The sequence below is a fragment of the Dreissena polymorpha genome, chromosome 9, assembly GCF_020536995.1.
Source record: "Dreissena polymorpha isolate Duluth1 chromosome 9, UMN_Dpol_1.0, whole genome shotgun sequence".
NCBI classification, from domain to species: domain Eukaryota; kingdom Metazoa; phylum Mollusca; class Bivalvia; order Myida; family Dreissenidae; genus Dreissena; species Dreissena polymorpha.
Genome location: NC_068363.1, coordinates 77,537,596 through 77,551,388, shown reverse-complemented (window position 1 = coordinate 77,551,388; position 13,793 = coordinate 77,537,596). Strand labels below are relative to the sequence as shown.

The 13,793-nt window shown below is 34.8% G+C and overlaps 1 protein-coding gene across 4 annotated transcripts in view; it reads right to left on the bottom strand.

Moving 5' to 3' along the window:
- Positions 1-12,964, bottom strand: part of LOC127844592 (uncharacterized) — a 53,133-nt gene extending 40,169 nt beyond the window's left edge. The window contains exon 1 of one of the 4 annotated variants that reach the window (XM_052374975.1): positions 12,940-12,964. Coding sequence is in view for 1 of the 4 variants with exons in the window: in XM_052374967.1 (XP_052230927.1) it covers positions 8,921-8,935 (15 nt within the window). In the remaining 3 variants the exon portion in view is untranslated. Of the gene's footprint in view, positions 1-4,745; positions 4,841-6,774; positions 7,129-8,920; positions 9,147-12,939 lie in introns of those variants that run through there. The other 3 variants (XM_052374967.1, XM_052374973.1, XM_052374974.1) reach the window with 3 other exon arrangements.
- Between the last annotated feature and the right edge of the window lie 829 nt (positions 12,965-13,793).

Genomic DNA, 13,793 nt, shown 5'->3' with positions numbered 1-13,793 from the left:
AAATGTTTCAACCAATTGCTAATGACTAAGTCTTACAGAGATTTTCACTATTTTAAATATCCAATTTGTATCTTAAAATGTAAGTTTTTAACGACAACGAAGTTATAAATATGAATTAACCAAGATGGCAAACAAAAAAATAATGTAATAGTTGTGACCAATTTTGATTGTTCGACTGAAGAATACGACATTTTTTCTTCATGGGGGATATACTTTTTTCAAGACGTAATTGGATATGCGTAAAGGTTGAGAAGTCAAATAGAAAACAAACCTATCACAGTTCACAGCGAACTAACCACTCAATAACTGCTTTCAAATTCTGTACAAAGTCACGCAAGATAAGCGCCAATTTGCTAATAGAGTATACACATGATACCCTTATGATAACGGCTGATTTGCCATATTACGCCGATCTGTGACCGATATCACGACGTAATATGTAATAAATGTAATTTATCAGAATCACTGTGAATGATTGATTTGCTTGAACTCTTTCGTATGTGTAATGTTTCCCTGTATGTAAAAGCTTTAATAAGGGAAACTTCGGTAAAACCTTTTTTGAATTCCATGTCTTTGCTTACTATAACAATTTGCTATCTTGTTTGTAAGAGATATCGCTAATATTTTAACAGTAATTATTTGAGGTTATATGTGTAAGTGTTAGTGTAAAATATAATTTGATTTATTTTGATGATGACAGACAACGAAAACGATGATGGAGATAATGATGGTGACTATCACGATGATGATGATATTGATGGTAATGCTGCTGCTGATGATGATGATGATGTTGTTGATGATGATGATGATGATGATGATGATGCTGCTGCTGCTGCTGCTGATGATGATGATGATTTTTCAATCATCGTTATTATTATTATTATTATAAGAAATAATATATCTACCATCATAAAAAATTTGTCAAAGCACAAAATATGCTTTGAGAAGTAACGGATCAATATGAGGATAAGATTCTTAAAAAATCTTTAACTACGGTCAGAACATCGGAATTCATTCAACATTTATAACTGCATAATACAAGACAAAGAGATCTTGGTCCATATGTCATTTTCACACGAAAGTTGTGAAATGTCGTCTAAGAGGGTTTACACCATACACAGCTGATGGTCCATATCACAGGACTAAACAAACAATATCGGCAAGAACGGTCCTTAAACTGGGAAACAAAATACACAGTAGCTTAGATGGCGCACGCATGGAATGTCAACATATTGTTTTTCTAAATGCTTTATTCACCAGTTCTTTGTATCGTCAACCACATGTTACGCGGAACAATGTCGAACTAAAAAATACAATACAATTTATCGTCTTAGCTATGACAAATATGTTTTTGATGGTAAACTACTCGAAACATCTTTGTCTTCATGAAAAGAACATTGATTACCAACGGTATCTATCTTTTTGTAAATGAAGAAACCGGACACACTCTGCATCTTTGACGAATATACACTTCATGAATATAACTCTCTATGTAAAACTATATTATGTGTTTGCCCTAAAACATCATCACTTCAGTAAGCAAATGAAAACAATTTGGACCTATGTAACCAGCGAAGAAATTTATTCAAAATGCTTCATCGTAGTAATATAAACAGCTACATTTTGTAACATAAAATCTATTTTTTCTTTCTTTATATAATTGTTATATTTTTGTTGAATGGACTGGCCGATTTCAGTTTATGCCTACGCGAAAAAGCATAACTATGCATAGGCATTAGCAGTATAAATGATAATTACCCAAATAAAAATAAGCGACCAAACAAAGCACACAACTTCAAAAAGCAGTATTTAAAAAAGTTCGCTCACGTGAACGTTGAGAGTGCATCAACTTATAGAAAATCGGTGAAACATTGCCGGCAAGCATGAACAGTTTAAGTTACTTGGCAATCACAACCAAAAACTAAAATAAGACAACACATGCATTGTTTGATGCAATCGACCCAAACAATTATTTGTATGAGAATAAATGAGTCGTGTTCTGAGAAAACTGGTTATAATACATGTGCGTAAAGTGTCATCCAAGATTAGCTTGTGCAGTCCGCACAGGCTAATCAGGAACGACACTTTCCACCTAAATTGGATTTTTGCTAAGAAGAGACTTCATTTAAACGAAAAATGTCAGAAATGCGTAAAGTGTCGTCCCTAATTAGCATGTGTTGACTGCACAGGCTAATCTGAGACGACACTTTACGCACATACTTTGAACCCCATTTTCACGGAACAAGACGCAAATGGTTAATTTTACGGTGTGATAACACACATGAGAAAAACAGCTAGTGTCTACTAGCGCCGTTCTTTAATTCGGCTTAACATGTGTTACTTTGAACGTTTGAAACCGTACTCAAGAAATCGTTTACCTTGAAATCATGTCCCATCGCATACATTTATTTCATCCACATTGTTCTTGTGAAATCATTAATAAAATATATTATGACTAATACTCAACAAAATATCTGATATTATAAAGACATTTCATAAGATAATGCAATTACCAACTAAAAATTCGTTTCTGTCCATTCCTTATGGCTTATTCTTTTCTTAAAACACAATTTAATCGCCTCTTGGTGCAAAAAAAGGTACCATATGATATTGAAATAAGAAGACATGGTACCTTTTTGCACCAATGGGGTGAAATGAGCCTGGCTCAGGGAAACCCGGAATAAATTCACGTGTGTAAAGTGTCGTCCCTTAATAGCCAGAGAATTTGCTAGGGCTGTGTCACTTTCGCACATGCATTAAGCCCCATTTATCTAGAACGAGGCTCTGTGGAAAAGGGGCTTGATGCAAGTGCGTTAATTGTCGTCCCAGAGTAGAGCTTATCAGGGACGACACGTTCCGCTTTTATATTTTCTGTTTAAAGAATATCTCTTCTTAGCAAAAATCTAGTTTTGGCGGAAAGTGTCGCCCCTGATAAGCCTGTGCGGACTAAGTAACGGAAGATGGTAGGCGGAAAATAGCTATTATGTAATAGTAAATGAAATTGTCTCCCATAGCCAAGCTATTTTGGACCCTTGGTCATGAGCAAACGCATTTCCCTTATCGTTCAAACAGATGTTCGGAAACAAATTCTTAAACAATAATAATACAAGGCACCGAGGCCCTTTAAAAAGCAAACAAGGGAAACGAGTGTTCAGATTATATGGCAATTTATGAGATCATTTAATGGGGCGGGATTAGTAATGTCAGTTTATTGGTTAACATTGCGGGAAGTAAAACGGAAGCAAAACGATAAGCTGCTGATATGGGACTTAGAGATGCTGGCATGTCTTGGAGCACTTGACTTAATGAATAAGCACAGGAATGTTCTTGCTTTGCTAATAATTACATTTGTATGCGACCGACAGGAACCTGTCGTATGAATTATGAAACGCAAACACTACCTGTTAATGAAAAAAAACACCCTGATATGCCTGGTTGACCCATTTATGCATAGTGGACTCTCCTATCCTTCTAAATTGGATCAATTTATTTCCAAAATTAGGGATGTCTAGTATACTTATTTCTATGTTTAGAATATTTCTTACAGAAATTCATTTAAGCAAACAGCGCAGGACCTGATGAGACGCCGCATCATGCGGCGTCTCATCTGGGTCTAGGCTGTTTGCCAAGGCCTTTTTTTCTAGACGCTAGGCACAAATGGGTTAATTGACGTCGAGTCATGTTGGCGTTTAGTTGAGCCAAGTCCATCGTCAGTTTAACCCAGCATACTGGCAAATTTACTCCGCCAACTTGCTATTTGACTTAACAAGAAGCTTACTTAACTTAATGGTAAGCCTACTATTATAAAGACTTAATTTGATGTAAAAAATACTCAATCAAATGTCAACTGAACTCACAATTATGTAAATTCAACTTAACTTGTGCCATAGTTAATGGACATAATGTCATCTTGAACCAACATATTTTCAAATTTACTACTCCGGGCAAAAATTGAGCGAACAGAACTCTTAACCGCACTCAAATATTATTTATTTATGTTTTTATTACCCGCATGTCAACCATTTAACGAGAAGGACATCTAAATATATCGGTATTGGAAACATCTATAAATCGAATCTCTTTGAATTGAAATGGTCTTCTTTGTGAATGCAATGTCTGGGAATGCAGACACATTAATTCAAAGATGCGCACAATATGTGTCTGAAGCGAATTCGAAACCTTTGCTTATAATGTATTGAGTTAACAACCAGAGCTGGTTAAAAAATTACCTCATTTTGAATATCTTAAAGCTAGTATCAAGGTAGTTTTGTTCCATAAGGTGATAATGGGACCGAATCCACTGTAGGGTCATAAGAACGAACATATACATCAAATAACGTCATTTAACAAAGTAAGTTGTTCATTAGTAGCAAAGTCGGGTGATCAAAAAATAAACAATTAAGCGACATGCTACATTGTATTTTGCCTAAATCCTATTTAACTTTAGCACTCGGTGAAAACGGCTGAACTGTTTAAGCTCCGTTAAGCATTAAACTTAACTAATAACAATCTCATTTCGTCATTATAAGATTTCCGTCAGAATATATATTGCCTAATGGCCATTTTGCACAGTCATGTTATATCACTGTTTCAACAAAAAATATTAATAGAAACTTAACATGTATATTTGAAGTATATTGTCAACAATTGTTTATTGCTTCAACCCATCAACATTTTAAGCATCTGTGTGTGTAAATTTGACAAAGCGCACATTAATGTAATAAATTTTCATTATGCATACTTACATTAAATCCAGAGTTTCGGGTCACGAATATTTCACGATTTAATGATTGCTCAACTTTGTAAAATCCTGTCACGGACTTGTTCGCGAACTTTTAAGCACAATTATATCTGGTGACCGGAATAAACACCAATTTATAGTCCATCTGCATTCCAATCAAGAAATGTCGGTAATCGTTACAAGACCTGCAACACACTATAACACGTTCAATGAACACAGACTGTAATGGAACACAAACTGTAATGGAACACAACTGTAATGGAACACATTATTATCTAAAGATAAAGACTAACAGTCATATACTTTAAGACGAAAATCACAACACACTGCATTGTCTCAAAACTTCATTTCTTTCGCTTCCCTGTGACTAATAAAGCAAGCATTTTTATCATTTCATATATGGTAATCAGCATAATTTTTCATCACGCCTGGGTTGTTTTGCATAAGATTGCTGTTGGACCAGACAGTTTATTCATCGTACGGAGAGTGATATCATGGTATCGTCTGTACAATTTTAATAAAATGATACAAATCTGACACGCTTTTCTGAACAAGGTAGCCGCAGCAAATTTGTCGACATGAATATCAAGTGCGGTAGTAATTGTGCACATAATCTATTATTCACGCTACACTGCTAAAGTGTTTGGAATTAATGTATTGTTTAGTTTAATGCGACATTTTAATTTGAACTTTTACCACTTTCGCTATAAACAGTAGAACAATGCTCTTCATCATAATTGCAAAACGAACAAGAATAAAAGCGCAAGCATATTTATCATTTTCATCACGTTCATAAGCATCATCATTATCAGCAACAGCCATAGCAACAGGCGCATCAGAATCACCAGCAACAGTACCAACAACGAAATCACATATTCAGTATTGACAATATTGTGATCAACGTGAATATAACCATCACAATCCCCACCAGCACTAGCAGCAGCAGTAGCCAGAAACATAATCACCATAGATATGATAATTTTTATTATCATCATCATCATCATTATCATCATCATCATCATCATCATCATCATCATCATCATCATCATCATCATCATCATCATCATCATCATCATCGTACGATCATCATCGTCATCACCACCACCATCATCATCATCATCATCATCATCATCATCATCATCATCATCATCATCATCATCAGAAATAATAAAAACAACATAAGGAACATCATCAACAACAGAATCCAACCACCATCATAATATAACATAATTTAATGTATCAACAAAGTTATTTCACCCTCAACAGCATTTTTATGCAACAAAAACAAACATACTATTAAACGCATTTGTTATCTCTCATAGTTAGCTTTCAACATAGGTGAAACTCAAAGTAAACTTGAGGATGCACTTCGCACTAAAATGTTTCGCTTTAAGCAAACATCTCAACCGCTTATCAATTATCCAATATTGCCGTTTCAGAAAACCATATTTTAACAAACCAAAAAAATACCACAGCAACTGAAAGCTTGTATCAAGGTTATCATCAGCATACTTATTTGCATTAATGATTGAAGCTTGGTGTATCTTGATCCGTTTAAACTGTTTGCCGTAGGCTAGACACGCAATACGTGAAATTGGTTCTTTTTGACGATGTGATAGTAAAATTCAAATTTTTTGCCACTTTGAATCATTCGCGCGGAAATTTGTTTTATATTGTTATGTTCGTGTTTTAGTTGAATTCGAATATATCGACAAAAACTAACTTAACGTTGCCCATGTTTGCGCTTAGAATACATGTTGTTTAAACTATTACCAATTACGTTCCACTATGCTGTATGCCTTTTTTAAATGGACTCAAATAACGTCAACTTCTTTTCATTCACTAATTTGACAAACTAATTTAACATGTCTGTGGAAACAACACGTTATGTTCATCATTAATCAATTCATTTATGCGTAGATTTTTATTGCAGAAAATGTGTCAGAACTAAAATAATAAACCTAATTTTTGATTACTGTAACACCATTCTTATCTTACATTTTAAGTATCATGCAAAGGCATAATATACTTACGTTTTTATATTGTGCTCTGTCTACACAAATCAACACCCAGAGTTCTTTAATAAAGCACTTGTTCAAGCTCTTCTCCCAGGTCTACAAAAGTTGGACCTTGTATTGTCATTTAGGTTATATTACCCCAGTAGCAAAAGGATACTCTATCGTCATTCTACATAAATTAATAATCCATTAAAACACGTTACTCACGGCGTATATATCGACACTCTTCAAAGTAAGAATAGGCAAAAACACATTCTATTCCCTTCTTCGAATTATTTGCTACGAGCACCCGTAAGTGTCAAGATGTTACAGAAGCACTAAATAACACAGTAACACTATCTGGGCACTTGAATCACAGAACACAGACCATTCAGTCCATCCATGTCAGTTATTGATCATTGCCTACAAGCCATGAATGAGTTATAAACATGCATTCGTTACGCAGGTTTTATTGATGAAACTCTGCGGTTTTAAAGGGACTTATCACATGTATCTTTCAAAACGCAAATTTTTACATGAGATCATCCGCTATGGTTGGTTACGAATAATATAAATGTCGTCACCTATGTTCAAGAATGTTTTAATGTTTTGAAATTAAACTCAGTTAAATGTCAACCAGTTGAATAGGAAACGTATTTAAGGAGTGTCAACAGGTTTGCTATAATAAACTATTTTATGTACAGTACCCATCGTGTAAGTGTAATAAATTTGTAAAGATCGCAATATTTATCCATTTCATCGCGCGCAGTTCATAAAAACAGTTTGTTGTCATACATTTTTCTTTTAATTCCGATGCTATTTTTTAAGAGAAGGTCGCTTTAAAAGCCATCGACAGTGGGTTACGCGGTCGCAAGGTGCGGCAAGATTAAACCATTTCCTTTCTATTCATAACAGAAATTGCAAATTTTGACACCGAATTAAAACTGCTTTTTCTAGCAAGATAGATGAATTACAAACCCTTTCAAACGGTTCAAAAAAGGTTATAACATTAATTATATGCATAAGAGACAGTTGAGGAAACTACAAATCACAAACTATAACAATCAAATGTTAGTATACAATCACGCTTTAAATACATAAAACGCGTTACGTTACTTCGGTTACGGGCAAATACGGGCGAATACATTAATATTAACTTCTTTGATACGTTTTAAAAGTTTTAAAAAGTTGACATTGTCATTGAATGGGTTGTAACAGATCAATTGTGTAGTGTTGTTTTGATTATGTCAAATGTAATACGTACTTTATTCCTCTAAACAAACGGTTCTATGTACAACAACAAATCAAATTTCGGGGATCAGTAGCAATCGTGGTAAATTATCATCTGAGTCTCTTTCTGTAAAAATTGAAATAAATGCAAGCACGTTCAGTGTCGTCCAAAATTAGCCTGTGCAGTCCTTACAGGCTAACCAGGGACGACACTTACCGCCTACACTTGATTTTCTTTTATAAGACACTTCCTTTTAACAAAAAAATTCCATAAAATCGGTGAGGATCGTCCCTTGATTAGCATGTGCGGACTGCGCACGACAATTTAAGCATATGGATTAAACCCACTTATCCCAGAACGAGGCTTATATCACCCAACTTCACATTCAATCTGGCTAGGGCAAAGTTCGACCCGTCCGAGACGTCCCGTTTAAGTCGCGCAAACAAGGCTCTACCCGCGAAACGAAATGCAATAGTCACAAGGTCTTATAGTATCTTAAAACAAATTCATCTAATATTCCAGTGTTTTAGAATTTTAAAAAAGAACAGGGAATCGCATCCTGTCATTTCAATCTAAGTATTTTTACTAGGGATTAAATAGAGGGTAATTATTAAAATTGCTTGGGTTTGACTGTTTTCATACATAAATTAATGAATCAATTACCCGGTAATCGCTTGTATGCGTTATGTGTCACAATGTCACACAAATACGAAAAATTAAACCGGATTTCTATTCAAACGTATACCCATAAAATTAATGATTTATATAAATCAGTATTCATGGATGTTTACACATGCATATGTTTTCCATTACATAAAAAAACTCTTTGCAGTTTATCTTATCTCGAATAGACGCATTTATTGGGCATTTTTTGTGAATTATTTTTAAAACTACCAAATTAAACAAAAACTCTTAACAAGCCAATAGAGGTAGCGATAAAGACAGATTTACCTTCAACATGCACATAAATTTAATCCAGTAAAAGGTAGTACGAAATCATAAAATGCATCTTAACACCCCATTGTCACGCATTCGCGTTTAATACATTTTAAACATTTTTCTTTGTAGACCGAACGTTAAATTACTACATGAAGCATTTTCTTCGTATAATTAGCTCACAATTTTGTGTTAGTTTCCGTTTTGGAGGACACATTTTCACCTGATAAGGATATTTAATGACAGTTTTAGCCACAGCCGAAGTTGATAACGTATTTGCATTAGTTACGCAGCTTTTTATAAACCTGTGTATACATTGTGAGACTCTGAAGTGTTTTCATAAGAAAAATAGTGTTTAAGTTTAAAGTTGATTTAAGAGTCCAGAGTTTGCACACATTTAGGATAATGTTAAACAACAACATATGTTTTGTTTAGGTGTAGGTGTTTCATTTAATGTTTTCGCTGATTTATATGGAAACGTTCGTGATTTAAATATGGTAATAAACTGTTTCAAACGGCGAAAAGTAACAGTGAAAACAGTCGATATAAATCATCGATTATGTTTTCCCGGTTCCCGAATTATGGCAATAAACCAAAAGCATCGTCAACAATGCCGGACGCATACTTTGCCAATTAACGTCATTGTGCTGTTTTACTTCTGCAAATTTAACCCTTTAAAGGGGCCTTTTCACAGATTTTGGCATTTTTTTAACTTATTCATTTAATGCTTTATATTTATAAATGTAAACATTGGATCGTAAAAGCTCCAGTAAAAAATCAAGAAAAAAAGGAAAAGAACATTGCCCGGAGCAGGTTTCGAACCAGTGACCCCTGAAGTCCTGAAGTAAAAATGCTTTAGCCTACTGAGCTATTCCGCCGAGTAAACATTCTTGACGTATTTTATACCTTATATAAGCAATCTTCGCAGTTTCACAAAATTTAACGACAAAAACAGAACTCTCCAAATTATTCAATCGTTTCGCGTTGCAACGCTTTATAATTTTTAGGTTTTAAAATCGTCAAAAGATGCATATAATGGCTATATTAGAGCATGGTTAATGTTCAGTATTACTGTTTTCTCACAAATATCATAACTAAAACGAAAACTTACGAATCTGAAACAACTTTTTTCAATTTTGTCAATTTACCAAAGCGTGAAATCATCCCTTTAAGTTGTAACCAAACGGTGAGTTGCATAAAGTAAAAATAAACTGTGTTGGTTTCAGTTGTTAATTGTTAATCAGATTATCAATTGTTTATCCGCTCGTGACCATTCGTATTCCCATGGCCATTCACGAATTAAAATCTACGGTGACCAACAAATACGATATTCGCTTGTACAAATGTATGTATCAATTTCAATTGGTAAGAAAAAGATGAGATTCTGAGAAGGCATGCACGATGTGTTGTCTCGTGCACACATAAAACCCGACTAGATCTCATGCTAAAGTGACAAAATCATCGCGACTGTACTGAACGCCTAGGCTAGACCTCTCGCGTTTTGAGTTCTCAAGATCGCGCGTGACCATGCGATCGAGAGACAAGCGACACACAAATGCACTCTGTGTGTAGATTAAAATCAAAATTTCAGGACAACATCAAACATAGCGCATATTTGTTTCGTTTACATTTCAGATATAACTTCACATTACCATCCATCTTTTTCTTGTCTCCGAAGATCGGCTAGGTTCATCGCACTGTCGCGAATAGTCCAGACATTCGATCCTTTCGGAATAGCGGTCCGAAAATAACATGGTCCACAAGACAGTTAATCCGACATTTAAACGTTCACGGGCCAGATTTTGTTCCTAAGAGCATTTCAGAAATTAAACTAAAGTCCAATATATCAAACGTTCTTTAAACTGCAAGTAATTGTGCATTCAAAAGAGTCACACTAATCTTTTCAAAGGGCAATTAAAGCCATCAAAGCGAATAACAATTAAGAAAGACGTTTAAATAAATCGAGATTTTCCCTAACACGCCATGTCGGCTAACCGCAAGACAAATGGGCGGCAAAATGTGAAGAAAACGTCAAGTAGCCTCTGATTTGGACGAACTTGGTAAGTCAATTTAAGTTGAAATCGCTGTCAATTAATGACTAATAAGATTATGGATTCTTAATCCATGCATTAATACGCCTTAATCAATGTCTGCGTTTAGTACGTGTCAATGAGTGAGGTTGATTTAATGTTTTTTTTTATGCTGACCTGACCATACCGTGCTTATGGTGATCATTTGGTCCGTCGTTCGGCATGCGTCGTCCGTCTTCAACATTTGCCTTGAAACCACTCTAGACGCAATGTTATCCTGCCAAAGCTTTACGTAAATTGATCTGAACATTTGTTTCCATTAGTTCTCCATCGAGTGACATAACATACCTGTCCAGTGAAAACATGGCTGCCATTAAGCCGGGCAGCTGTCCTTATCGGGCTACAGTCAAACCGTTTGATCGCTCAAGAAATCCTATGTGTAACTCAATCGTCAGGAAAAGTGGTATGAATATAAGAACATGTTTTGTTGTGATATTTGGACCGAGCTTAACACGTTGTGGTTTGTTAAAAAACATGGCTGCAATGTGTTGGGACGATTTCATTATAAAACCAAATGAACACTTGGTGCTCAGGACAGTTACTTGGGATCTCTGGGCACCACCCTGTTTGAACGCAGTTGAAATTTAATTATATGGCATGTTTTAAACAACTACCCATTTTCAAAACTAGAATCTACGTAGCTTACTTTCATTTGTCAAACATGAAAGAAAATTCGATTTTATTAAGAAATTAAACGTTATCATCTAAATTTAGTTTTATTTACGACATAAGACATTGAACGATCATAATTGGATTAGACATTAAATGTTTTTTAAAAAATGAGCAGCTACTGAACAAGATGAACAAAATAAAATAGTTTGCTGTCTGACCCGCTGTGGAATGCCATTGACAAAATTGTCAAAGCAAATTAACTTAATACGCTATCTGAAAATGTCGTTACATTTGCCAATTAGTCATAAATTAACCATAAATTCAGTCATTATTCGCTTCGGCGGACTTCTAAGGCGAGAAAATTCTATGGAAAATTATCAAATTAAGTCCACAAAACGGATACATTTTGCCTAATTTCTACGTGAAAAGACTTAAATTGTACAAGGTCAAATCTGACAGATCACTAAATAGATAATTTACGAAACTAATAAAGAGGCGTTGTTATTCATGATTCTTTAATGAGTAAAAGATGTTTGATGTTAAAATTTCCGATGCAAAAGTGGTTTTTAAGACAAAAATATACAGAAGAACAGTACAATTATTGTTTAGATATTAGCCGTGCTCTGTGAAAAAGGGGTTTAATGCATGTACGTAAAGTGTCGTCCCAGATTAGCCCGTGCAGTCCGCACAGGCTAATCAGGGACGACACTTTCCGCCTAAAATGTATTTTTTGCTAAGATTGGTCTCTCTTGAAGCGAAAATTATCATAAAAGCGGAAAGTGTCATCCCTGATAAGCCTGTGCGGACTGCACGGGCTAATCTGGGACGACACTTTACGTACATGCATTAAACCCCTTTTTCACAGAGCACGGCCCATATATATATATATTTAAATCGCCTTTTAATAGGCACCTAATCGGAAATTAAATAAAGGGGGTTGTAAATGTGTAGATGCGTCTGAAGTCGTTTGACTAAAACGGGACATCATATCTTTTTGGATATGCATAAACATCCCCTGTACTCGGGTCTACAGCTTCCATGTAGTACCGACGTCGGTTACAGGATAAGTTGAACAACCGGCATCAGAGTAATATAGTATATATTTAAGCACGTCTGTAAGTGTCAAACTTTTAGTTGGGTCATCCGTGCTTCCAAAGTCGCACTCATTAAATAACGAAAGTTTTTTGCAAATTCAACAGCAATTAAGACACGATATTAAGTCTAAGTTAAATTATCGTGCAATTTCTTTGGCGCGTGTATCAACGCGGCTACAAATAGGTCTGAGATTGCAGACAGTGATACAAGATATAAATAAAAAAAGGAATGACTCACCAATCAGATGCACTCGTGTTATTTCGATTTTCTTAATTCTGCAAAAAAGAGACATACACATGATTTGTAAGTTCTGTGAGTGTAACTGATTACTAAGTGAAATGGCTTTTCCTTCTCCCTGATTTTATTTAAACAACAACACGTTTGTATATTTCCGGGAAACCACTTCCTATCTTGCTTCACATAAGATTTACAGATGTAATTAATTGCATATTTTTCAAGATGTATGAGACATTATCCCAAGCTTTTTTATATTAACACTTTCTAAAATAAAAACAATTATTTGATAAACACTGTTTATTCAACAACCATATACTATGTCCGCGCACAAAGCGCATTTATTTATTTGTAAATAAATAAGATAAATAAATTATACTTACATACAAAACTCTTAATTGGACCAGAAATTGATCGTCATTATATACCATTCATCGCGAGATAAAATGATAAGAAGATAATAATTAAGAACTCTACCCAAACTCCTGCTTCTAAAAACCCCTATTATTTATGCAGACGTTTAAGTGGCCTCGGATCAATAGAGTATTGTGTAACTTTCGGAATTATGATATTGCGTAACCCTGGGGAATAATTGACACAAAAGACTGTCGCGGAATTATCAACTACACGTCGACGCGGCTTATTAAGGCCTATTGTGTCTATTCGTTGCTTTTGCATGTCATGTATCGTATCAAATGAATAGATATACTCCAATAGATAAAACTTAATTCTCTGGGAGAACGACCGAAACCACTTATGTCATAAGAAGTATTTTAGTAAAAGTTGTAGTAGTAGTATCAGCAGGAGCAACAGTTGTGGTAAACGTATTCGTGGTTTTAAACCTTTTTATTTTAGCT